Source organism: Hemiscyllium ocellatum, chromosome 3 (genome assembly GCF_020745735.1).
Source record: "Hemiscyllium ocellatum isolate sHemOce1 chromosome 3, sHemOce1.pat.X.cur, whole genome shotgun sequence".
NCBI classification, from domain to species: domain Eukaryota; kingdom Metazoa; phylum Chordata; class Chondrichthyes; order Orectolobiformes; family Hemiscylliidae; genus Hemiscyllium; species Hemiscyllium ocellatum.
The window spans coordinates 44,567,734-44,595,544 of record NC_083403.1 but is presented as its reverse complement, the minus strand read 5'-3'; the positions used below and the strand labels follow the sequence as shown (position 1 = coordinate 44,595,544).

The 27,811-nt window shown below is 41.7% G+C and overlaps 1 protein-coding gene across 1 annotated transcript; it reads right to left on the bottom strand.

The window, feature by feature from the left end:
• Nucleotides 1-265: 265 nt before the first annotated feature.
• Nucleotides 266-27,795, bottom strand: si:ch211-241j12.3 (uncharacterized protein LOC566552 homolog). Its single transcript, XM_060849743.1, has 8 exons — nt 27,756-27,795; nt 23,550-23,672; nt 21,560-21,688; nt 15,609-15,804; nt 15,095-15,219; nt 10,229-10,416; nt 1,891-2,024; nt 266-498 (listed from the first exon to the last, which is right to left on the bottom strand). The coding sequence occupies exons 1-8, from the start codon at nt 27,759-27,761 to the stop codon at nt 266-268; spliced, it is 1,134 nt and encodes a 377-aa protein (XP_060705726.1). The 5' UTR covers nt 27,762-27,795.
• Nucleotides 27,796-27,811: the final 16 nt, after the last annotated feature.

Genomic DNA, 27,811 nt, shown 5'->3' with positions numbered 1-27,811 from the left:
ACTTCCAGTAACAAACATCCAACAGTAAGCTTCAGGCATTGGAACATCAACATTTATATTACCCCTTGCAAAGAAGGACTAGGTAAAAAATTATTGTTCTGGTCATAACATAACTGACCAGAAGCTAAAATAGAAAAGTCCCTGCTATGTAGAAGTATAGGCCTTATTTGGGAATATTGCTTTCAATTAACACTGGGGTTACATCATTACTGCATTTATGATTAATAAAATAAAAGTTTTTAAAAACTTTATCCAGGAGTGTAATTTAAAAACACTTCCTATGAACAATTTTTGGACCAAATTCATAATAGTCTTCTCGGCTGATCCAGGCATGGTCAATGACAGATGAACTTGCCAGGGCAGCACCCCCACTCCACACTGTGAAGTCCCGGTTTGCCGGGCTTGAAATGTGTACATACTTTGACAGGTCCAGGGGCAACATGGAAGAGATTTCTTTTTGTACTCTTGCTCCAAATCCAGACAGCAGAGTGTTTCCTCCTTTCAGAAAATAAACATAATTAAAATGCAATTTTTATGGCAACAGCAATTCCATTTTAAGCATCGTTTAATCCTAACCCTAACTCAAGTAACTTTCACCTTCCTGAAACAATTTGGGAAACACTGACTGAGGTCGTGACTAGAATCAGTCAGCCACCCAAGCAAGGAACCTGGAATGTTTTTGAATCTTGGAATAGTTACTTATTGGAAAAACAGTAATTTCATATCCCAATGGGGGGGGGAAAAAGCCTAGAAAATTTCTTTTAATTGTACTTTTATAACAAAATACTACTTTTACTGACACCAGAAAAAACAACTGAACACGTACTGAAGGTTATGAATCTTCTAAAATGAGAGATATGAATGAAGATTGTATGAAGCAATCAAACAAGAGTGAAGAAAATACTCTTGAAAGCACTATTCTTTTGGGTTGTCCAGTTATTCAATTGATTTCACCTATTCCTTCAAATGTAACCACATTTCACAATGAGTTACCATTAAATCATATAATCGCTACCATTCAACCCATTGAGTCCACAGTGACCCTCCAAAGAGCATCCAACCCTGACTCAACCACTCCGAACTTCTGTAACCCTGCATTTCCCATAGTTAATCCCTTTAGCCAGCACATCCCTGGACACTATGGGCAATTGACTAGTCCACCTAACCTGCACACCTTTGGACTGTGGGAGGAAACCAGAGCAGTGTAGGAAAACCATGCAGACACAGGAAGAATGTGCAAACTCCATGCAGTTGCCATAGGGTGGAATCAAACCTGGGACCCTGATGCTGTGAGGCAGCAGTGCTAACCACTGAGCCACCCATCCTCAGTAAAGTTAAGCTTGTCAATATTCCATATTTTTTTAATTTAAATAGCTAATAGAATGGCTAAAGAAGTGGCAGAAGTATGGCAACTTAATACAGCAAAGTATGAAGTGATGCATTTTGGCATGTGCAGTATTTTGCTTTTGGTACGGAATAACGAGTATTCCACCACAGAATGAGGGATTTTTCAATCACTTCTATGTGTTAATGAATCAGTTAGTACCTCGGGAAAAATAACTTCCGCAACCACTTTGCTACCCTTTACTGGAATGTTTTCACAAACTGCCAGCTCTATCAGGGGATTCTTTTCCCAAATACATTAAGATGATCATTAAATCTTGAAACACGACAATGATATTCAGTGGAGCAAGGTGACATTTCAACTTAGGTGTCAATCAAGCTCACTTTCAGACTGTCCATAAAATGTATTGCTCTTCACTTTGCTCACCAGGCCATTGATACCACAAGCTGCTGAAAAGTTATAACAAAATAAACCCATCCACTGCCATATTAGGATATACAATTTCAGTTCCAATTTATTTTGAAGTAGTTGGCCAGTCAATTTACCTGAGAGAACAATATTTCCAACAAAGGTTTGTCTCAGGTCCACATCACAGAGAATAATGGCACGGAGAAGACTCTCATGAATTCCATAGTGATCTCTTCCGATCACCTCTGGTTTAAACAAAAGCTCTGGAGCTCTGGAGATTTGGGAAAAAAAACACAATTAGTTTTTAAGTGGTCACAATACAGTCAGCACTCTGCCTAAATGGGTCCCAGTATCAGGAACGGGGGAAGTGTCAACAACCATATAAGTCAGGAACAATAGTAACCCATTCAGCCCATTGAATCTGTTCTGCCATTCAATGAGACCACGGCTGATGTGATAATCCTCAACTCTAGTTTCCTGCATTTTCCCCATAACCCTTCATTCCCAAATCGGTCTATCTGAGCCTTGAATATATTGAGTGGCCCAGTCCTGACAGCCCCCAACAATAAAAACAATCCCACAGATTCACCACCTTTCGACAGTAGAAATTCCTCTTCGTTTGTCTTAAATAGCCTACGCTTTATTTTGAGGTTATGCCCTCCAGTCCTGACACTCACACAAGCAAAACCACTCCTTGCCTATGATACCCCATCCCCTCTTTCCTGTGAACACCCCCAACCCACCACCAGTTCGTAACTTGCACCCTCCCCTCACCCACTTTGCTTTGGTGCTTCACAATGTTCCTGGGCCTGTGCTGAGTACAGTGTCACCTGCAGCCACTGCTCTCACTGGCAGTGCCAAAGAGTTATCTATGTCTAATTCACCAGCAGCTCTCAGTGGGTTGGACTTGTGCTGCTGTGTGTCTCAATCACAAAGAGACTCCACAGCAGTCACTTAAATATCTGAAAGACACTTGGTTCCACTGGGCATCCAGCACTGCTTCTCCAAACTGTGGGTGACACCCCCACTAGCCCAACAAAATCCAGTCCCTCATTTCCTCTCTCAGTTGGATGTAAAAGATCCACTTCATTATTTTGAAGTGGAGCAGGGATATTATCCCTCATTTCTAGACCAACAGTTATTTCACAAATAACCACCTTGAAAACAGATGATTTGACCATTTTCACAGCGCTGATTATGGCAGCTTGCTGGGCAGTTCAAAAGTGCTTTACTATGACTCTATAGCTTTATTCTGTGTACAGCAAACTGCTCATTCATAATCATTAATAATCCCAGTCACCTGGCGATTCAGTGACAATGCCACACTCTTGTTTTGAGTTTTTTGCAGGTATTCTGCAACAAATGGATGAGCACCTTAATTGCCTTTATGTTATACAAGAGAATCAGGAGGCCATGCTTCTCAGTTACTGCCAGATAGCTGTGCCTAACCTGATGGGAGCTTCATAGGTGCAGATAAAGTTCCATAGTCCCAGAGGACCATAGAGCTACTCCCTCATTAGAGTTTTCAATAGCAGACCATGTTCAAACGCAACAAGATTAGGACAATATCCAGGCTTGGGCTGACAAGTGACATGTAACATTCACACCACATCAATGCCAGGCTATGACCATCACCATTAGGAGACAAATTAACTATCTCCCCTTGATATTCAATAGTGTTACCATCACTGAAACCCCCACTATCAACATCCTGGGGGTTATCATTGAGCACAGAACAATGGCTATAAGAGCAGATCAGAGGCAAGGAACACTGCGGTGAGTAAGTCACCTCCTGACTCACAAAGCCTGTCCACCATTTGCAAGGGACAAGTCAGGAGTGTGATAGAATACTGGATGAATGCAGCCCCAACAACACTCGAAGCTTGACACCATCCAGGACAAAGCAGCCCGCTTGCTTGGCACTACATCCACATGCTCCATTACTGATGCTCAGTAACAGTAGTTTGTACAAGATGCAACGTAGAAATCACCAAAGATCCTCAAACAGTACATTCCAAACCCACGACCACTTCCATCTAAAAGGACAAGGGCAGCAAATATATGGGAACACCACCATTGTCAAGTTCCTCTCCAAGCCACTTGCCATCCTGACTTGGAAATATATCACTGCTCTTTCACTGTTGCTGCGTCCAAACCTGGAATTCCCTCGCCAATGGCATTGTGGGTCAACCCACAGCAAGTGGACTGCAGCGATTCAAAAAGGCTGCTCACCACCACCTTCTTGAGGGCAACTAAAGGATGGGCCATAGATACTAATAACCAGCACTGTCTACATGAATTTTTTTTAAAAAAACATTACAGTAGGAATGGACAGTACATTCCTGATTCCATCAACTATCTCTGATGATTCATATTCGCTCAATCTCAGTACACATTTGCTGTGGACATAATGTTTTATGGCATCATTTCTTTCTAGATTTTGAGGAATTAGGTACTCTGAATGGCTACTGATTGTTAAAAAGGATCTGATATGATGCTGCAATGTTACGAGCCTCAGACAGTGCATTGTCAGCAACATCCAGATGTAAAGAACAAAAACGCATGAAACAATACCACATACTGTTAGAATAAGCTCCATGTCTCTACTATCAAAGGGTCTAACAGAGGCACCAGTGAAAAAAAACTCTTACCTCATTCAAAACCTTTCAGAGCAAACTGACAATATAACTATAATCTTCTGACTCATTTGGCCACATGATGGCAGGAAGTAATTTACTAATTACTGGAGAGGATTCATTGGAGATAAACTTCAGTCCCAGGAATGAAAGATGGCTTATTAAAAAAATGGCCTTTTTTCTTTGGAAAACGCTATCATCCCATTTACTGCAACTGAAATGGGCATTGCCCACAAAAATTAAATTACTGCATAAAACAAAGTATAATTTTTTGCAAAAATTAGTTACAGCACCACAATTTAAAAATTACGAATGTTATTAGGAAAATTTGTTAACCATTTGCATTATAATGTAAATTGTTTTCCCATTTACAGGCTAATCATTGCGCAACTTCATTTCAATCAAACCAGGACTTTATAAAATACAATTACATTGCTTTTCAAACATAGGCCTGAAACGGAAATTGGTCTCCTAGCTTCCATGTTGAATTTTTCCAGACTGGGTAACTTTAAGTTTCTGGCAAAAACCTGCATTGAGGGCTTATAGAACTGGGAGTTGGTTAGCTCAGTTGGATGGATGGTAGTGATATCAACAAATAGGTTCAGTTCTCAAACTGGCTGAGATCACCATGAAGATCCCCTCTTCTCAACCTCGCCTGAGGTATAGTGACCTTGGGTCAAATTGACCATCAGTTGTCTCTCTCTCTCTCTAATGACACAGTGGGACTGGAACTTTACTTTCACCTATAGAACTAGAAGCAAGTGATGGGCACACCACTCACCTGTGTAAACACAGAGTCGTAGAGATGTACTGTATGGAAACAGGCCTTTCGGTCCAACCTGTCCACGCCGACCAGATATCCCAACCCAATCTAGTCCCACCAGCCATCACCTGGCCCATATCCCTCCAAACCCTTCCTATTCATACACCCATCCAAATGACTCTTAAATGTTGCAATTGTACCAGCCTCCAACACATCTTTTGGCAGCTCATTCCATACACGTACCACCCTCTGCATGAAAAAATTGCCCCTTAGGTCTCTTTTATCTCTTTCCCCTCTCACCCTAAACCTATGCCCTCTAGTTCTGGACTCCCCGACCCCAGGGAAAAGACTTTGTCTATTTATCCTATCCATGCCCCTCAATTTTGTAAACCTCTATAAGGTCACCCCTCAGCCTCTGACGGTCCAGGGAAACCAGCCCCAGACTATTCAGCCTCTCCCTATAGCTCAAATCCTCCAACCCTGGCAACATCCTTGTAAATCTTTTCTGAACCCTTTCAAGTTTCACAACATCTTTCCAATATGAAGGAGACTAGAATTGCACGCAACATTCCAACAATGGCCTAACCAATGCCCTGTATAACCGCAACATGACCTCCCAACTCCTGAACTCAATACTCTGACCAATAAATGAAAGCATACTAAACGCCTTCTTCACTATCCTATCTACTTGCGACTCCACTTTCAAGGAGCTCTGAACCTGCACTCCAAGGTCTCTTTGTTCAGCAACACTCCCTAGCACCTTACCATTAATAGTATAAGTCCTGCTAAGATTTCCTTTCCCAAAATGCAGCACCTTGCATTTATCTGAATTAAACTCCATCTGCCACTTCTCAGCCCATCTGGTCCAGATTCTGTTGTAATCTGAGGTAACCCTCTTCGCTGTCCACTACACCTCCAATTTTGGTGTCATCTGCAAACTTACTAACTGTATCCCTTATGCTCGAATCCAAATCATTTATGTAAATGACAAAAAGTAGAGGATCCAGCACCTATCCTTGTGGCACTCCGCTGGTCACAGGCCTCCAGTCTGAAAAGCAACCCTCCACCACCACCTTTGAGTGTCTTCGACCTATGAGCCAGTTCTGTATCCAAATGGCTAGTTCTCCCTGTATTCCATGAGATCTAACCTTGCTAACCAGTCTCCCATGGGGAACCTTGTCGAGTGCCATACTGAAGTCCATACAGATCACATCTACTGCTCCGCTCTCATCAATCGTCTTTGTTACTTCTTCAAAAAACTCAATCAAGTTTGTGAGACATGATTTCTCACGCACAAAGCCATGTTGACTATCCCGAATCAGTCCTTGTCTTTCCAAATACATGTACGTCCTGTCCCTCAGGATTCCCTCCAACCATTTGCCCACCACCGAGGTCAGGCTCACCTGTCTATAGTTCCCTGGCTTGTCTTTACCGCCCTTCTTAAACACATAGTGCTGCAAAGAAAAACAAGTTACAGACTCCACCGTTTGAAAATCACTAGTATTGTTAAAAAAATACTTACCGATCTGCATTTTATATGTATATATACACTTGGATTACAACAGAATCTGGACCAGATGGGCTGAGAAGTGGCAGTTATTGCTCCTCTGTTGCTATATGAATGTTTCAGATGTAATTTTCCCACCTGTGTGGTTTGATCAACAGCTAGCAACTTGTGGGAATTGAGAGCATGAGGCATTTATCGCTTGAGTAAAATCCATACTACAGCACTGTCTTGTGCTACTGGCCATCAAGTTTACACACAATAGCCAGGGTTTTGTTTGGTGGTAGTGGTGGTGGTGGTGGGGGGGGAAGGGATCTTGCCCATGTTTGGAGAGACAGCAATTCCATGATGGAGGCTCTTAGAATCAAGTGCCCTTTGGACACCAGGCCTTCTCTGAAATTGTCACAAGCTGCCATTCACCCCTAGGGCAGTAACTCCTTATGCAGCGTGCACAGTGGGAGAGGTGACTGCTGGAGGCACAGTACCCACCTGACTCCCAGAATTGTGAACAGACCCCAGGCCAGTGAAGGCAGGATTGGCACCACTAAAGGGGTCAGTGGAGGAGGACAAAATGCAAGGGGAGGGGATGGCTTTCAGCATTTGCTTCAAATGGACACAATAGACCTGGCGGAGGGATCCCTCTTCAATGCCAATGATGAGTCGACAGCAAGTTCAGCAGGAGACCCATGCAGATTCCATTTCATCCCCAAGTCACCACTGATGGGGTCAGGGATAATGTGTGTCAATTGGCTCCTTAAAGAGCCCTTTCCGATCCACTACTGGAAACAGATCCATCCACAGACTTTAGAGGGAGGCATTTTTGCAACATGAGGAGACTGCCATGAGACTTCTCACATGATCTCCTTGTCATGTTTCCATGGTTATCACAGCAGTAGGCCGCATAAAATATTATGCAATCATTCTGCTACAACTGGTAGAGATTGCCCATGCATCTCACTGCATTTTGTTTCTATGCTAGCAAGCGCCACCTATTTACTTTCACTCTGCCTGAATGTGGTAGTGGGTACTTCTTCGCTAAACTATTCTCTGTGTCTCGATAGCTGTTTTCTAATAAACATAGCAGACAGAATCATTCGCGTCTATGACGGTCGGGAGATCTTGACATGTGGGCGAGATGGGGAGCCTGAACCAATGCAGAAGCTGCAGGACTTGGTGAACAGGTCAGTATTTGAATATACTACTATTTTAAAAATTATGTTTTCCTGGAATGTGTGCGCTTTTGGCAAGACCGGCATTTGTTGATCATCCCCAATTATCCTTGGAAAGCTTGCTGGCCATTTCAGAGGGCTGTTAAAAGTCTGAAGCCACATGTCGGCTAAAGTAGTGGTGACAGCAGACTTCCTTTCCTGAAAGATATGGTTTATATGACAATTGACAAGTGTTTGCATGGTCATCATTACGGAGACTCGCTTTCAATTCTAAATTTATTAATTGAATTTAAATTTCACCAGCAGCTACAGTGGGGTTTAAACCAGTTTCAGCAGGTACTTAACTGGACCTCTGGATAACATCTCGACTGCGCCATTACCTAGTTAGAAACTGTAACAACGTCATAACTCTGTGTGGTACAGACATAGCAGTTAGCGGGATCATCAGTGGTTATGTTGCTCTTGGCCTGAGCATTTTCACAATGCTGAGGCTGAGGAGAATGACTGGAATCTCTCAAGGTGCCAGATCACCAGTTAATGGTTAATTTAATAGATTGTGAATTCACCAAAATAAAAGGGAGAATGAATGAATAAGGGATACGGAGAGTGTGAGTCAGGGGTGTTGAAATGCCCATCAGCCATGATTAAGTGACGGAGTGGACTCGATGGGCTGAATGGCCTTACTTCCATTCCTATTTCTTATGGTCTTATGCAGAGTTTTAATGAAAATACTTGCAATTATTATAAAAGCTAAAACTTGTCAGGTTTAGAGTGTACAGTGTAACACAGAATCACAGCATCATTGCTACTGTGTTGTTACGTGTCGCGACTTATACAGAATTGACACATGTTCAGAATGGGGCAAAAACCAGATCAAAAGACTACTTTGAACCCAGTAGAAAATCTGAAGCTTTGAGGCTTTTAAAACAAATACGAAACCATGATCATCGAGTTGTGGGTGGGAATACTCATCAATATCACATCCAAGTGAAATTGCACAGAGCTGTCAGTTTCACCTTCAATAGAAACACTGCTCATCATCTTTTCAATAAGGTTTCTCAATTAATTTAACTAAGCAGGAGCAAATTGACTTTGATGTAAAATTCATCATGCAGAACACTAACATAGTCTATTATGTGGGAATGTTGGAAGGTGGAAGCAGGCCATTATAATCTGCATTACATGATCAATCAGTTTTTTTTTAGACCTGTGAATAAGGACTGCTACATAGTTTTTAAATGCATATTCAAACGGGATTCAAATTCATAACATTAGTATCAAAGCCTCAGAATAATAGAGCGTACAGTTCTTTGGATGGAAACCAGAGATCCAAACATGTGGACCAAAACCCTGCATCTGACTTGCACCCGTGATATGGGTGTAACAATATGGGTACAGGTAGCTTTGCAGGTGTCCCGGAGAGCTGAGGAAAAGATGGGTTAGGTCCCAACACCAAACACTTTTTCGGAGCACTGCAGGTTCTCTCTCTTCAGGTGTTAATTCAATCCCACAATGAATCTGACTTCACTGCACTCTCAGGTAGTGCATTTCAGATCCTAACCTGTCGCTGTGTTGGTTAAAAAAGATTCCCATTACATGTCACTAAAGGGCCTAATGCCTGTGCTTTGTCCCCTTGCTGCTCGCACAAATGTAAGCAGCATTGTAGTTGGAAAGGTACAGGCTATTAACTGAGCAAGGGAGAGGATAAAATTGTGGCAAACAGATATTTCAGCACAGGTAAGCATCAGATCATCCACGCTGGATTGAGCCCGTGTTCTTAAAAAAAAGATGGTGGAGAGAGAGAGTGAGAGAGAGAGAGAGAGAGAGAGAGAGCGAGAGAGAGAGCGAGTGAGCGAGAGAGAGAGAGAGAGAGAGAGAAAAGCAGTGGAAGCCCTTGGAGACTTGGAATTTCGTGGTCATAGATCATTAAATGTCATGTACTGATGGACAAAATAATGTAAAAGATTAATGGAAAGTTGATGATGGATAATGAATGCTCGTTATGGTTCTGAATACGAGCTATAACAAATTCCCAACTCCTATCTGCTTTGTGTCATGGGGAAAGTCCATTTATTTCTTCTCCTTGTTTACACTATTTACTGCGTTGAGGCCACTCCTGGAGTGGTAGAAAGCTATTAACTCAAAATGATTCCACCAGCTTTCTTTCTCCATGTTTCTGAAGAAAGTGGGAAGAGAAGACACGAACATGTTTAGCATTTTACAAACCTGAATCGAGATTACAGCTGGCCACATCAGCATGAGAGGATTGGTGTATCAGAAACATGACAATTTATAGTTCCTAGACACATGGGATTCAAATAGCCTTTGATCTATTTCTCTAATTTGATGTCAGATCGCAATACTACAAACAGCAGAGGTACATTTACATACACGGTACTTTACCTGACCCTCTCATTGCCTATTGTAATTATTTGTCCATCAGGCAATCTGTAGTTTAGTTCGCCACAATTTTCCAAGTGCCCCACTTCTCTTTCATAGTCTTCGGCAACATAACAGTGCTTCTCTTTGATATCTCGGACAATTTCCTGTTCTGCTGAAGTATTAAATGAATAACCCCTTTCTTTCAACAGCTGTAGAATGAAAAAAAAAGATTTTGCAATTAATTTGATTGACTAAGTTAAACATGAAACTGCCAGGAGAACAAAAGCTTAATAAATGCAATACAATCTCAAGATTTAATTGCCATTCACTCCAGGTGCAGATGCATACCAGTATGAACATGTTCTTGATATCAAACCAGAATAAAAAAACATTTCACAATATGGCATTCTGTTGCAGAGAAGAAAGGTTAATGGGTTTCTCCAGGCACCATTGCCACTGGGTGCAAATGTAAATGGTAATGATGAGACTCAGCACTCAGTGCACTCACTGGATTTTCACAAAGTGTCTCAACTTTTCTAACTCAAATAAAATCTCAGAGGTAGTGATCTCACAACATGGATCACCTCAACCTGTCCACACCGCTCACCCACTCCAACTTCTCACCCTCATAACATGTAGCCCTCCACTTCCTCAGCTCCAACCCCCAACCTCCCCATCAAACCAGCGGACAAGGGGGACACAGTGATAGTTTGGCACACTGACCTGTACACCGCTGAAGCCAGGCGCCAACTCACGGAAACCTCCTCCTACCACGACCTCGGCCACAACCTCACCTCCCATCACCAAACCATCATCTCCCAGACCATACACAACCTCATCACCTCAGGAGATCTCCCACCCACAGCTTCCAACCTCATAGTTCAGGAACCCCGCACCATCCAGTTCTAGCTCCTACCCAAGATTCAAAAACCTGACTGCCCCAGCTGACCTATCGTCTTCACCTGTTCCTGCCCCATCAAACTTACCTTCTTATATTTCAACAACGTCCTGTTCCCCTTGGTCCAGGAACTCCTCACATACATTCGGGACACCACGCATGCCCTCCACCTCCATCATGACTTTCGTTTCCCCAGCCCCCAACACCTCATCTTCACCACAGACATCCAGTCCCTGTACATATCCATCTGCCATTACGAAGTACTCCAAGCCCTCCATTTCCTCCTCTCCTGCCAACCCAACCATACCCTTGCACCGATACATTCATTCGATTGGCTGAACTGGTCCTTTCCTTCAAATCCTCCCACCTCTTTCAGACCATGGGCACCTGTATGGACCCCAGCTATGTCTGCTTCTTTGTTGGGTATGTGGGATAGTCCATCTTCTGCAGTTACATTGGCACCATTCCCCACCTTTTCCCCAACTACATTGATGACTACCAGCGACACCTTGTGCTCCCATGAGGAGGCCGAACAGTGCATCAACTTCACAAACACCTTCCACCCTGACCTAAGTTCACCTGGATCACCTTGGACACCTCCCTCCCCTTTCTGGACCTCTCCATCTCAGTTTCTGGTGACCACCTCAACACAGACATCTAGTTCAAACCCACCGACTCCCACAGCTACCTGGACTATACCTCCTGCCATTCCCCTTTCTGTAAAAATGAACAGGTAGGACAGGTTCTTATTCCCAATTCCTCCGCCTCCACCATATCTGCTCCCAGGAGATGCAACTCCACTCCAGGACATCCCAGATGGCCTCCTTTTCCAAGGACTGCAATTTCCTCCCACATGGTCAACAATGCTCTCCAGTACATCTTCTCCACTTCCGGTACCTCCACCGATGAACCCTACTCCTCCAACCCCAGCAAGGATACAACTCCATTGGTTCTCACCTTCCACCCCACTAATCTCCGGATACAGCACATTATCCTCCACCGTTTCTGCCAGCTACAAACAGACCCCACTACCAGAGATATATTTCCCTTCTATCTATGTTCCGCACAGACCATTCCCTTTGCAACTCCCTAGTTAGTTCCACACACCCCATCAACCCATCCTCCACTCCCGACACCTTCCCTTGCAAGAGGTGTAAAACCTGTGCCCAGACTTCCCTCCTCACCTCCAACCAAGGCCCCAAAGTAACCTTTCATATCCAGCAGAGATTTTTCTGCACCTCCAAACACCTCATCTACTGTGTCTGTTGCTCTCAATGTGGTCTCCTCTACACCAGGGAGACAGGATGCCAAATCGCGGAGCGTTTCAGGGAACAACCCCACTGCCCTGTGGCTGACCACTTCAACTCCCCCTCACAGTCCACCACAAAATCTAAGCCACTTGATAACTGGGGAAAGAACGCCTCATCTTCCCCCTTCGGATCCTTCAATCACACGATATCAACATTGCCTTTATTAGTTTCCCAATCTCTATTCCCCCCACCTCATCCCAGATCCAACCCTCCAACTCAGCACAACCCTCTTGAACTGTCCTACCTGTCCATCTTCCCTCCCACCTATCCGCTTCACTATCCCTACCAAATGCATCTATCACCTTCCCCAGCCCCACCTTGACCCTATTTATCTCTTCCCTCTCCTTCTCCCTGCCCCCACATTCCTGAACACGGACTCTCTGCTCCTCAGATGCTGCCTGACCTGCTGTACTTTTCCAGTGCCACACTGTTCAACGCAGGATTACCACCAGAGCTATGTGCTAGTCAGAGTAGAAATAGCAGGATACAATCTGTTGTGTGTGTGGCTGGAAAAGCAGTACAAGTGGGAAGGTTTCAGATTCCTGGGACATTGGGAACCATTCTGGGAGAGGTGGGACCTGCACAAAGTGGATGGGTTACACAGGACAGGACAAGGACTAAAGTAGGTATTTGCTAGTGTGGCTGGGGTGGATTTAAACTAGAACGGCAGGGCAGTGGGAACCTAAGTAGAGTGACAAGGGAAAGAGCATCAAGGACGGCAATAAAAGGAAAAACAATTAGTAAATTGTAAAATTGTAGCCAGGGTAATCAAGGGCAAGAGACAAATAGGATGATTAAAAATAGCAAAAGGGCAAACCTAAAGGGTTTGCATCTGAATATGTGAAGTATTTGAACGAAGCAAGATGAACTGATGACACATCAAGATAAATGGTTATGAACTTGTAGCCATTATGGAGACACAGTTACAAGGTGATTAGAACTGCGAGCTTAACATTCAGGGATATTTGATCTTTCAGAAAGGCTGCAGGGATGGAAAGGGTGATAGGGTGGCACTGTTAAAAAGAGATGAAATGAGGACAGTTGTGAGAGATGGCCTTGGCTCGGAAGATGTAAAAGTCATTTGGGTGGAGATAAATAACAGCAAGGGAAAGACGACACTGGTAGGAGTAACGTGTGGATCTCCAGTAGCCTACACTAGTCACACTGCAGGGAAGGGTATAAATCAATAAATAATAGGAGAATGTAAAAAGAATTGAGCAATAATCACAGTGGCATGAATCTTCATGGTGGTTGGGTCAATCAAGTTGGAAAAGGTAGCTATGACAACGAACCCATAGACTGCGTTCATGATAGTTTCCCACAGCAGTGAGTCATGGAGCCAAACAGGGAGCTGGTAATGGGTAATGAGACAAGTTTAATAAATCTCCTAGGAAGCAGTGATCATTACATGGTAGAATTTATTATTCAGTTGAACGTAAGAAACTTCAATCAGAAACGACCATGTTTAACTTAAATAACGGGAACTACATGAAATGAGGATAGAGTTAGCTAAAGTGGATTGAGCAGATAGATTAGCAGGAAGCAAGCAGTGTCAGACATTAAAGAAGGTAATCCATAACACTCAGCAAAAATATATCCTAGTTAGGAGGAAAGATTTTAAAAGAGGGATAAATCAATCATGGCTAACAAAGGAAGATAAGGAGAAAATATACTTGAACGAAAAAGCATGTAAGGTGTAAGTCAGCGATAGCCCTGATGACTGGGGTAAATTCAGAATCCAGCAAATGGGGACTAATTAGATAAGGACAAGCCTTCCCTGCAGCCTTTCTGAAAGCAAAACTGACAATACGAGCTTCTTTAAATATATAAATGAAAGAAATAGGTCAAAGTGAATTTAACCACTTTAGAAAGTGAATTTGGGGAGACAGTTATGGACAAGGAAATTACAGAGGACTCAGGCAGACATTTTGCACCGATCTTTACGGTGAAGATACCCTGTGTACTCAGCCCTTCTATACTCCTTATACACTCACAACTGTGTGGCCAAATTCAGCTCCAAATCCATTTAAAAAGTTGCTGATGACACCCCTATAGTGGGTCAGATCTCAAACAATGATGAGACAGAGTACACAAAGACAGCCAGCTTAGTGCCAAGGTATGAAAGCAATCTCTCCCTCAATGTCGCAAAGTGAAGGAACTGGTCATCGATCTCAGGAAGCAGAGTGCAGGACACCATTGGCCAGGTTAGCATTTATTGCCATCCCCCAGTGTCTTTGAGAAACTGGAGGTTATCGCTATCATAACCTTCACACAACAGGACTCCATTAACACACTGGCTGCATTACAATCAGCTGTAAAGCACTTTAGGCTATTCAGAGGATTTGCTAAAAACAATAGATAGGCTGAAAGCATTTAAAAATATTTCGAGAAAGTCAACTGTCACTTACAAATCTGACTATAAAATGAAAATGATTACGTGGGAATAAAGTTGTGATGAAGAATTGTTGGAAGAAACATCAATACTGGAATAGGCCATACAGCCCCTCACACCAGTTCAACCATAAAGTTACATCATGACTCATTTGTGTCTTACAAATATGTGTTTCTGAAATGTAAGAAGAGCCAAAAGTCTGAATACCCTTTGGTATGTAATACAGTTATGGATCTCCCATCCAAATTGCTGGATTTTAGCTATTTTAAAATAAACATTTTACACACCTTTCCAAAATATTCTGTGAGATCTCGGCCAGCCAGATTTAGGCGTTGTATGGCATGAGGCAGACTGTATCCTTCATAGACCGGTACAGTGTGCGTCACCCCATCTCCAGAGTCCAAGGTTATACCTATAATTTTAAAGCAAAGGTAATGCAAATGGTGCTTAAAATATAGTCAGTTATTCTTGAAACAGAACATTAGTGAGCTACTGAAAGGTTTTGATATTCTGATAATTAGACAATCTATAAATTCAAGTTGTTGTTGTTGAGCTGTCAAAACTCTGACTGTATAACCGAGGAAGCTTGAAATAATTTATTCAAATAGTGAACGTCTTACAACAAAATAACACTCTACACATGTCGTTCCCAACTATTCATCCTGCAAACTGTCCTCCTTATGTTGACTTTCACGCATATGCTGTGTAGCCTTGCCAGAAGATATGGTAATATTGCCAAATCACGAACATCATTCTTCTTAAATGTGTCCATGGAAAAACACAACAGCATGATACACACACCTGTTGTTCTCCCAGAAGAGAAAAGTGCTAAGACAGCTTGAATTGCCACGTAAGTAAAAGGCACATTAAAAACTTCAAACATGATCTCAACCATTCGCTCTCGGTTCCGGTGTGGGTTCATGGCTGCCTCTGTCAGGAAAACTGGATGATCTTCAGGCTCAATGCGGAGCTGGTGATAAAACGTATGATGCCAGATCTGGAATGAATTAAATCATTAATACTTTATTCCTTTCATAAAAACATTTTCAATAAAATACTCACTAGCATTAACATGGTTCCATGTCAACACGCTTACCTCGGAATCAAAATATTTCAAGTTCAACCCTGCTATGAGTTTGCAAGTTTAATCTAGGTTGACAATTTGTTGCAGTACAGACAGAATACTGCATCATTGCAGATTACGCCTTTTGGGTGAGATATTAGATTGTGCTTTAGTTCAACATGTATTTTAGTTTTGATGTTTTTTCAAAAAGAACTGGGATATCCTCCCTGACACTTGGTCAACATTTATCGCTTAACTAATAATTGGTCCTTTAACTCTCTGGGTATTTGTGGGAACTTGTCGTCCACAGACATTGCATTAGGCCTCATAATAATAACTTCAATGTCTGTGACCCACGAAGGAATATCCTGAAGGACGTATATTATATAAATATATTCTTTCTCTTTGTGCCAAGAATGAGAGCAAATCCCAAATCTATTACTCATTCTTAGTTGTCCTGCAAAGGTAATGTTGAGCCTTATGTTTTTGTGGTGACAATGAGCTCACATTGCAGCCAGATAAAGAAATTGCAAGTTACTGACCCAGCAACAGCGAAGGACTGACAGGACTGTCCAAGGCAGGATGCTGGGTACATTATAAAGGAACACCGTGTTCTTGCAAAACTCTAGCTCTTGCCCTTCACAGATTTGAATAGGATGGGATTGAGTGAGAATGTCAATACCAAAAGAGCAAAAACGCATTTGCACATTTGATCCATGTCCTAAAACATGTTTTTTTAAAAAGTCTGGAATTGATATGAATGCTTTCTAAATGACAACGAAACCAATTTCTGTCCATCGTGTCAAATTATATTAATTAAGGATATCACAGAATTCCAGAATACAGTAGTTCTCAGTGCCAGGGTTTGATTCTGTACAGTTACTTAATTTTATGATTCAATGAAACTGTGTATTCTACAGAACTTACAGCACAGAAGCAGACCATTCAGCCCAACTAGTCTGTGCTGATACTAATGCATTCAAGTCTCTTCTCACTCTACATCATCTAACTTTACTGGATTTGATGAAGATTGTTTAATCTTAAACTGAAAAGGTGGATCTAAAAAAAAATATGAATCATGAGATACAAACCAGTTCTTATAAGGTTTTGTGGTTTGGAGGTTAATGCAGGACTGGAGAAAGAGAGATGAATGGCTTGAAATGTACTTGGATACAAGGATAAAAGGCTCTAAAGCCAAACTTGCGGGACAACACAAAAAAAGGCATGGATAGTAAATTGTAATTTGGAAATAAGAACCTTACAAATGGATATAGATAGGAGAGTAGGTCAAAATGTGGCAGATGGAGTTTAACATGGATACGTGCAAGGTCATGCATTTGAGTCAAAAAATTGGAAGGTGGCCTATTATCTTAATGGGGAGAGATTTTCGGGTGCTCCAGTGTAGAGTGATCTGGGTGTACTCGTTCATGAGTCACAGCAACTAATAAAGAAAGCAAATGGAGTATTGGAGTATTGGCTTTTATAGCCAAAGGAATAGAATATGAGAGTAAGGAAATATTGATGCAACTATACACGGCACTGGTGACATCACACCTGGAGTATTGTGCACAGTTTTGGTCCCCTTATTTGAGGAAAGGTATAATGGCATTGGAGGCAGTTCAGAGGAGGTCACCAGATTGATCCCTGAGATGAAAGGATTGTCGTATGAAGAGAGATTGGACAGTTTAGGCCTATACTCTCTGGAATTTAGAAGAATGAAGGGAGATCAAATTGATATATTCAAAATGAGAACAGGTGTGGATAAAATAGACGTGGAGTGGATGCTTCCCCTTGTGGGGCGTTCTAGGACGGGAGGTCATAGTCTTATAATAAAGAGTAGCAAATTTAAAACAGAGTTGAGGTGAAACTACTTGTCCCAAAAGGTTTTGAATCTGTGGAATTTGCTACCCCAAAGTGCAGTAGATGCTGGGACAGTGGGTAAATTTAAGGAGGGGTTAGACAGATTTTAAAATCAGTAATGTATTGAAGTGTTATGGAGAGAAGGCAGGAAAATAGGGGTGAGCAGCATATCAGCCACGATCAAGTGGCAGAGCAGATTTGATGGGCCAAATGGTCTGATTCTGCTCCTCTATCTTATGAACTTTTCATCCAGTTATACAAAAAGTCAGCTGTACTTGACATGATCGGATTAATGTAACCACCAGAGAGAGAGAGAGACACACTCTGGAGCACATTCAAGTGGCTTTGGTTGAACTGCTGACTTCAAGAGGACTTCGACAAACACAATGCTCTCCATAAAAAGAAACTGCCTGATCAGCAGACTCTTAGCACTTAGTTTATAGACACACATTCAACATTATAAACCAGTTTGTTTTGCCTACTGTATTAGTATCATTTAATAAAATGTCAAAGCCACTGAAAAGGCATTCAATGTATCAGATAAACAAAAAAGATTAGAACCTTGATTTGATTTTGGAAGTTTGTGTTCAAATGTTTAAGTAAAGAGTAACATCCTGAGAAAGTGTTGGAATATGTTCAAAACCTGCTCAGAAAGGAGTCATTCAATGGCTGTGGCAGGTAAAGGATTTCAAAATCATTCCACAATTGTTAGGCATTAACTGAAGTCAAAACAAAAAAGCTAACAAGAATATTATTGATGATTTATTCAAGTTATATGTAGTGTTATCACTGAAGCAATATGAAAGAAAGTAATTAGTAATCACGGGCAGCACAGTGGTACAGTGGAAAGCACTGCTGCCTCACAGCGCCAGAGACCCGGGTCCAATTTCCACCTCAGGTGAGTCTCTGTGTGAAGTTTACACAGTCTCCCCGTGTCTGCGTCGGTTTCCTCCGGGTGCTCCGGTTTCCTCCCACAATCCAAAAATGTGCAGGTTAGGTGAATTGGCCGTGCTAAATTATCCGTAGTGTTAGGTGAAGGGGTAAATGTAGGGGAATGGGTCTGGGTGGGTTACACTTCGGTGGGTTGGTGTGGACTTGTTGGGCCGAAGGGCCTGTTTCCATACTGTTAGTAATTTAGTAATCTAATCTAATCTGTTAGTAATCTAGTAAGTCGACCTAAATGTTAAAATGTTAAAATACTCCCAAAATCAATTGTTCACTCGGGCCAAGGCTCTTTCAACATTTCAGAAACTCTTCCTTCCCTTCCCCTCTTCAGTTACATTTACCCTACAGCATCAGTATCAGTGAAACCTTCGGGCGAGCCACACTTTTAATAGTTTATTATGTAATGTAATCCGAGTGTTAAGTAAAGCAGTCTCCAACATAAAAAGCGAGAAACAAATCTGACTTTCAATTGGTTATACATCACATTCTTTCCATTTCTCAGAAGTGCTGCCTTTGACTGGGTCATAGTTCAGTTGGGTGACCGCACAGCTATGCTTTGAGATGAGGTTTGCCTAGCTATTCCACCACAGTGGAGTACAATCCCAGCATGTAGAAATTTCAGTTGGAAAAGTTCAAGAAGGCTGATTTCCCATCTGAACCCTAGTTTTTTTTTTACACAGTTCTCAACCGATTTAAACTTAAGTACATTGGTAAGTAGCATAGAATAGCTTCGGGATTGTACATGCACCTTATCAACCTTGAAATGCTTCCATCCAAGTATAATGAAATCATTGCGTGCATCCAGCAATCATGACCGGAACCCCTAACTGGTTTTACTCAGCTTCATAACACAGATCACTTATAATTATAGAGTTAGAGAGATGGACAGCACAGAAACAGTCCTTTCGGTCCAACTCATCCATGCCAACCAGATACCCTAAATAAATCTAGTCCCATTTGCCAGCACTTGGCCCATATCCCTCTAAATACTTCCTATGCATGTACCCATCCAGGTGCCTTTTAAATGTTGTAATTGTACCAGCCTTCACCACTTCCTCTGGCAGCTCATTCCATACACGTACCACCCTCTGCATAAAAACGTTGACCCTTGGGTCCCTTTTAAATCTTCCCTCTCTCACCTTAAATCCATAGCCCCTAAGTTTAGACTCTCTTACCCTGGGGAAAAGATCTTGACCATTCATCATATCCATGCCCCTCATGATTTCATAAACTTCTAAAAAGTCACCCCTCCTCCCCAGATGCTTCAGGGTAAACAGCCCCAGCCTATTCTGCTTCTCCCTGTCGCTCAAACTCTCCAACCTTGGCAACATCTTTGTAAGTCTTTTCTAAACCCCTTTCAAACTTCTTAACATCCTTCCTATAGCAGGGAGACCAGAACTGCATGCAGTATTCCACAACTAGCTTAACCAATGTCCTGTGCAGCTACATAATAACCTCCCAACTCCTATACTCAACACACTGACCAATTAGCCAAGATCAGTTTGCCAAATATTTGGGGTCCAAGACAGGAGCCTAATGGTTTGTGCTATGTTTAGTGTATATACTTATATTTAAGGATAGTGTGGAACAATTAGATGATATAGAATGGTTTGGATATTTCTGAGTTTAACAGGGTCTGGCCAAGGAGTGAGGTCAACAGCAATGCACGCTGTAAATCATCTGGCTACAGAAAAATTAAGTGCCTTTGGAGAACACAATCAAGTAAAGCTTTCAAAGAGAGAAGAGTTTTAGATTAGATTAGATTAGATTAGATTAGATTAGATTAGATTAGATTACGTACAGTGTGGAATCGACCCTTCGGCCCAACAAGTCCACACCAACCCGCCGAAGTACAACCCACCCAAACCCATTCCCTTACACCTAACGCTACGGGCAATTTAGCATGGCCAATTCGCCTAACCTGCTCATTTTTGGACTGTGGGAGGAAACCGGAGACCCGGAGGAAACCCATGCAGGCACAGGGAGAATGTGCAAACTCCACACTGACAGTCGTCTGAGGCGGGAATTGAACCCGGGTCTCTGATGCTGTGAGGCAGCAGTGCTAACCACTGTTTTATTGCCTTAACTATTGGAACATAATTAAAGGACCTGTCTACTGATGGTTGCCGAGCAACCCTTGTCTGTACTTACCCAGGAGTCAGAAGGAATATACCCAAAAGCTGCAAGTCTCTCTTATAAAATGCTGTTCTCAATAAAAGTTCTTGTGAACATGATATATCCAAACATCAGTATTTCTAATTTGTGAAACCTGAAAATGTGGACCCTACTCATGTTCTAAAGACTGGAATCCAGATTGATTCCAATCAGAACTGAAGTTTGTCGCTGTCCACAGTTTGACTTCACGTACAGTAAATCCAGTGGATGTGAGAAGTCATTACCTTCCATCTCTGGTTTCCAAACCCATGGCCAACAGGGTTTTCTGTTCCCCCTTTTGCCTTTATATTTAAAAAAAACAGTTCTACAGAGACTTGTCTTTGTGTTGTGTGAATGTTTCTGTGCTAGAATTAAAGTAGTATAGTTTAAATTCCATGTTGTAACTCAGATGTTAACCAAGCTTGCGACTTGTTTTCAAAATAAGTTTTGTTTCTAATAAACAGATTATTTTGAGTTCATCAAAGAATGCTGGTAAAAATCCTATATTCTGAGGTAATACAAAAGAGAAGTAGTTGACCATTTTGGTAATCGATTCAACACATTTACACTGACGGTAGGTCTAGAGGAGGAGTCGAGTTCTATTCTACATTCCTCCTGGTAAAGTCATAACAACTGGTAAAGTTCCTAAACCTTTCAGCTTTGGAGAAATGTTAGTAAACATTCTGTAATCTTTAACTTTCTACGTTGAGTCCACTTCAATTAAGCATACCTTTTCTATTTCATCCCAGTTTGTCACAACGCCATGTTCCAGTGGGTAGTGCAAGGACAGAACACCTCGCATATGTTGAGCATCGTGCCCAATGTAAACATCTTTTTGATTCCTCCCATTACAAACTCTCTGAAAACAGATAAACAAATTGTACAACAAGTTCGCTTTGGCATTACAGGCAGCCCATTAGGTTCGGGGTAATTATCCCAATTCCCACTGTCAGGATTATCCGTCCACCTGTACAATTGTGGGCACAATGTGAATTTGGGAAAATTCACCTTCCTGCTACCCATACGCAGTTATATTGTGCCCCTCCCATAAAAATTGCCTCAGCATCTTTCATTAAGGGTACACAAATCAAAAGTGATAATAAGAGAGAGATCAAAAGATAAATTAAACATTTATCAGAAACATCTAAAATGAGGGAGATGAAATTCTTCTCAGCCAAAGCAGGCCATTTTACATTCCACCCAATTTTCCTTCTGAAATCATCAACCCTCCATTATACACAATGTGAATTTCACTCCCAAAATATTCAAGCTGGGCATTTCAGAGGACAGTCATTTCCTCCAATTCCTTCTGACAGGCCACATTAGCCAATAAGCAGCCGGAGCTGGAGGAAGTGAACAGCAGTGGAGTGTCCATTTCGGGCATGCACTTCAACAACGACCGGCCTTTGAAATGGATGGGGCTTCTCGCTGACAGAAATGGGCAAATATTCTGCTCACTGTCCCATGCCTGGTTTTAAAGTGAGGAGAGAACCCGAAAGAGAAGGCGGAGGAGTCATAGGAGGCTTAGCAGGTGGCCTCGACCACGGAAGAAACAACTTATTAGAACCTCACATCTTGAATCAGAGCTGAAGTAGCAGAGGAAGGGTGGAGGTGGGGAGTTTGATGTGACACTTCCTGATTGGAAATAATGTTGACCAGATTGGGGCAAGTTTTAATCTCCCAAGAGATGTTGGAGTATTCAGCCATGGAGAATAGGAGCTGATGGTAGTTCGGAAAGATCCGGAAGTTAATGCAGCTGTTCATACATTCATGCCTTCTTTCTTCAGAGTTGACAGCATGGCGCTAACTATCACATTAGGAACCGCTGGGGCTAGGAGCCTTTAATATGGTGGGAATCAAAGGTGGAGGCCAATCGAATTGAGAGTTATTGAGCAGATTTGATTCTGATCAATAGAAATATGCATGCAATAAAGATAAGGTGACTGGGCTCTGGTATGGAAATTAATAGCTTCCCCACCAAACCCGAGGTACAGGTAGGAAGGATAGAGAGGTTAGAAGTAGACAAGAGCATAAAACATGGTAAAAGAGTTGTTGAAATGAATTGGAGAGATCCTGTGATCATTCTGAAGCTGTAGTTGACAAGTCCTAAGGAATAGCCAAGACAAAGAAATGGCAGGAAGTGTAGATGGAATGCTTTCTATGCAGGATGAAGAATGAAGGGAGGATAAAGAGATATGAACAGTGGAGAGGTTGGGATATGGTAAAGTGAAATTTATGTGGAATTACTCAAAATGTGGAGTCAGCCTATTGTTTTTTTATTCAAAGTCATTTTCATTTAAAAACAAATTACTTGCTCAAATTAAATGATTTTGATAAAATGGTGCAGGTTTTTTGCAGAATTTCTATGCAAATTAATGGTGAATTCAATTTAAACAACTTTTTAGTTAAAAATCAGAACTTATTAATGGTACTTTCTTTCAATGGCTAGATAGAACATATTTCTTAGCAAATTAATTAGTGGATTCAAGCTAGAAAGTGCCATATCATATGACATACTACATTTGTATATTTTTGTTACTCAAATTACTCAAATGCCACTCGAGATTGACTGTAGAGTAACTAGAGTTTTATTTAACATAAAATACAATTTTCTAAAAGGCTAATGTCTGGTATGTTGCAAAATCAGGCATCAAGTAAAAGGCTTGATTTAATAAAATATACTAAAAGCTCCTAATAAGCTAATATTGAGGACTATTTACCTCATATTTAGGTTGTCCAATTACTGTTGGAAATATAGTCGTTGGTAGGTCCTGATTTGCAAAGCCAGCTTTCATCAGACCAGAGCCTGTGTCCAACACAACTGGTATGTTATAGTCACATACCTGTCAGTGACAAAAATACACATGTTAACAGCCTGTCCTCAATTCCCACTCTATTGATAATAACATTTTGAGCCTGTCTTAAATGTCCTTAATGGAAAAAGCAGACAATTAAACATGGATCAATTTTGCAATTCACATTTGAAAAATGAAGAGACTGTGTGTCCAGAATATACACATTGTATAATATTGGATACCAGGTCCTATATTAAAAAAAAAGCCAAATGCACTGAAGAGTGTTTTCTGTCTAAAAGCTGGTTAGGACAAAAATGTACATCTAAGTAGACTAAGACGACCAAGGGAATTCATTTGTGGGCAGGGAAAGGGGAGGAGTCTCTGTGGACAAAAATGTTGCTGGAAAGCTAGACCCTTGACTGTTCCTCTAAGCAAAATCAGCATGTAGCAATTTCAAGCTATGGATCCAAGATTAATTAGACAGACGAGAAAAAAAGATAGCTGCCAGGAAAGGAGTGACTGGGAAGAGATCTGTCAATGGAGCAGCCAGGGGTCATGGGGAAGTGACAAGTGTTACGATCTTAGGTGATTCTAATAAAGAAGTCAGATCCCAGAATTAATCCTGGCTGTTCACATAAGGTCACGGATGTTCCCTAACAACAGAATATAAGTTTGTCTCTCTCACACACAAAATAAACGCACGTATACAATAGAGTTATAAAGATATTAACACAGGCATCAAAACAAAGTTTCAACCTGTTTTATAACACCATGCATACAGAGACTCAATTCCAGAGAAATTTAATTCCTATTTCGGGTTTTAAAATCTTTTCTCAACTGCACTTACCAGTTTCTTTCCATTAGACTGGTGAGGCCATTTTTCATGATTTCTTTCCAGGTCCGCTGGCAATAAAACCTCATCACCACCATGCCCTAACCTTTTAGTTTTAACAAGTTGAAGAGTTATATTCCTGTATTTGAAGGTCCGCACAGAAACATCTTACCTCAGGTGACTGGTCCCCATTAAGCAAATGAACTCTCTTGGGAGAAATTTTTCCACCTTCTGAACAGAATTCTGGATTCTTCTGAAGTAAAAAACTTTGAACCTTCTGTTCAGGAGGACTAAACTGATTGCTTTAATATATTTACTCTGCCACAGACCTAACAGTATAAATATTTCATCCATTAACACAACAGCAGTTGAAGCACTGTAAAGAGATTTCAGTTATCTGTAAGAGTAATAGGGTGGTTATGGTAGAGGATTTTAACTTTCCAAACATAGACTGGGACCGCCATGTTAAGGGTTTAGATGGAGAGGTATTTGTTAAGTGTGTACAAGAAAATTTTCTGACTCAGTATGTGGATGTACCTACTAGAGAAGGTGCAAAACCTGACCTAATTATGGGAAATAAGGTAGGGCAGGTGACTGAGGTGTCAGTAGGGGAGCACTTTGGGGCCAGCAACCTTAATTCCATTAATTTTTAAATCATCACGGAAAAGGTTAGACCAGATCAAACAGTTGAAGCTCTAAATTGGAGAAAGGCTCATTTTGATGTTATTAGACAGAACTTTCAAAAGCTGACTGGGGCAGATGTTTGCATGTAAAGGTACGGCTGGAAAATGAGAAGCCTTCAAAAATAAGATAACCAGAGTCCAGAAAAAGTACATTCCTGTTAGGGTGAAAGGAAAGGTGAGTCGGCGTAGGGAAAGCTGGATGACTAGAGAAATTGAGGGTTTAGTTGAGAAAAAGAAGGAAGCATATGTAAGGCATAGGCAGGATAGATCGAGAGAATCCTTAAAAGAGTATAAAGGCCGTAGGAGTATACTTAAGAGGAAAGTCAGGAGGACAAAAAGGGAACATGAAATAGCTTTGGCAAATAGAGTTAAGGAGAATCCAAGGGGTCATTACAAATACATTAAGGATGAAAGGGTAACTAGGGAGAGAATAGGGCCCCTCAAATAACAGCAAGACAGCCTATGTCTAGAGCTGCAGGAGATGAGGAGATACTAAACAAGTATTTTGCATCAGTGTTTACTGTGGAAAAGGACATGGAAGGTATAGAATGTAGGGAAATTAGATTAGATTAGATTACTTACAGTGTGGAAACAGGCCCTTCGGCCCAACAAGTCCACACCGACCCGCCGAAGCGCAACTCACCCATACCCCTACATTTACCCATTACCTAACACTACGGGCAATTTAGCATGGCCAATTCACCAGACCTGCACATCTTTGGACTGTGGGAGGAAACTGGAGCACCCGGAGGAAACCCACGCAGACACGGGGAGAACGTGCAAACTCCACACAGTCAGTCGCCCGAGTCGGGAATTGAACCCGGGTCTCAGGCGCTGTGAGGCAGCAGTGCTAACCACTGTGCCACCGTGCCGCCCATAGATGGTGACATCTTGAAAAATGTCCATATTACAGAGGAGGAAGTGCTGGATGCCTTGAAAAGGATAAAAGTGGATAAATCCCCAGGGCCTGATCAGGTGTACACTAAAACTCTGTGGGAAGCTAGAGAAGTGATTGTTGGGCCTCTTACTGAAATATTTATGTCATCGGTAGCCACACAGGTGAGGTGCTGGAAGGCTGGAGGTCAGTTACCAAGGTGCAACTGTTTAAGACAGCCAGGGAACGATAGACCGGTGAGCCTGACGTCGGTGGTGGGCAAGTTGTGGGAGGGAATCCTGAGGGACAGGATGTATATGTATTTGGAAAGTAATGGATTGATTAGGGACAGTCAACATGGCTGTGTGTGTGGGAAATCAAGTCTCACAAGCTTGATTGAGATTTTTTGAAGAAGTAACAAAGAGGATTGATGAGGGCAGAGCAGTAGACGTGATCTATATAGACTTCAGTAAGGCGTTCGACAAGATTCCCCATGTGGGACTGGTTAGCAAGGTTAGATTTTATGGAATACAGGGATACATTTGGATATAGAACTGGCTCAAAGGTAGAAGATAGAGGGTCGTGGGAGAGTTGTTTTTCAGACTGGAAGACTGAACTAAAACTAAAACAGTTTTAGTATTTGATTCCTACTTTGAGGAGACACTTAGAGGAGTTCAACAGAAACAGAAAGATGGATAAATGGAAATATGTTATATACTTCAGTCTCTTTATCTCTCCAAATGACAACAGCAAGAGAGAGCAGGAGCACAGCCTTCACCATTTGACACTGGTAGCAGAAAAAGCCCACTCCACCGAGTTCTGTCACTTATACTCATTAGCTCAGACAAGTTAATTCAGGGTGATTGGGATATTCGTGATGAAGAATTGATACTACTGGGTAATTCAAAAGCCTTGAGGACATTAGTAGCAATAACGTTTCACAAAACGTATTCATTCATGGGATATGGTTTGGCCAGCACTTACTGACCATGCCTAATGGCCCTTGGAGAAGGCAGCTGTCTCTCTGAACCAACAGTATCTTTGTGATGTGCATTCAGACAATATTTTTGCAAAGCTCTCATCATGAAAAGGTGAAAGCTTGTAGCAAAATACAGTTATATGAAGGCACAGGAAGGAGACTGAAGGTGGTGATCATATAGCAGTAAGGATGGCTGAATCCAATGTCAGCCATTTGTCACTATCAGAAAGGAAGCTCTGCAAAGCAATCGTGTGGAGTGGATTGACAACTCCAGGAAGTTATGCAGATATCCATGAAAAATATCATAGGAACAATTATTTGTACCTACACTCTGGTAGCTGGCTATCTACAGGAGAGTTAGGAACCTCTACAATGTTGATCTTATTTTTAAAAGGCTTGGTGCTTGCTCTTGTTTCAAGACAATGCTGTTTCAAGAATGTTACAACATCATCATCATTAGAAGGAGGCAGAAAAATCAGTTATCATTATCTTGAGAAAAGTCCCCTATCTTGCCTCTCAGGGGCATAGTTTCTTGTAGGGATCCTAGCATATGTGGAGGTGACACGCTGTTAGAAATTGAATCATAAACTCATTCTTCATAAAAATCTTCTCTTGCTATCCTTTGACATCCTAATTCCAAAAAAAACTGACTAAAATCCTTTCAGTCTTCTGAGAGACTTTGTTCCTGTAACTGAGATCACCAAACAAAACTATCACAACAATGCGTATGTATCTATCTTACTAAAATTAAATCTTCAGTTACCTTCATAACAGATACTTGAAAAACATGAGCATTGATTGGTGGATTACATCCCACAG

What these genes read in the sequence shown, in the direction of transcription:
- si:ch211-241j12.3 (XM_060849743.1), bottom strand. An exon ending in CTCTTCTGGGAGAACAACAG is followed by an intron (nt 15,220 to 15,608) that starts GTGTGTGTATCA and finishes TTAAAATTATAG; the next exon opens with GTATAACCTTGGACTCTGGA. An exon ending in TGGAAATATTGTTCTCTCAG is followed by an intron (nt 499 to 1,890) that starts GTAAATTGACTG and finishes ATTTTCTGAAAG; the next exon opens with GAGGAAACACTCTGCTGTCT.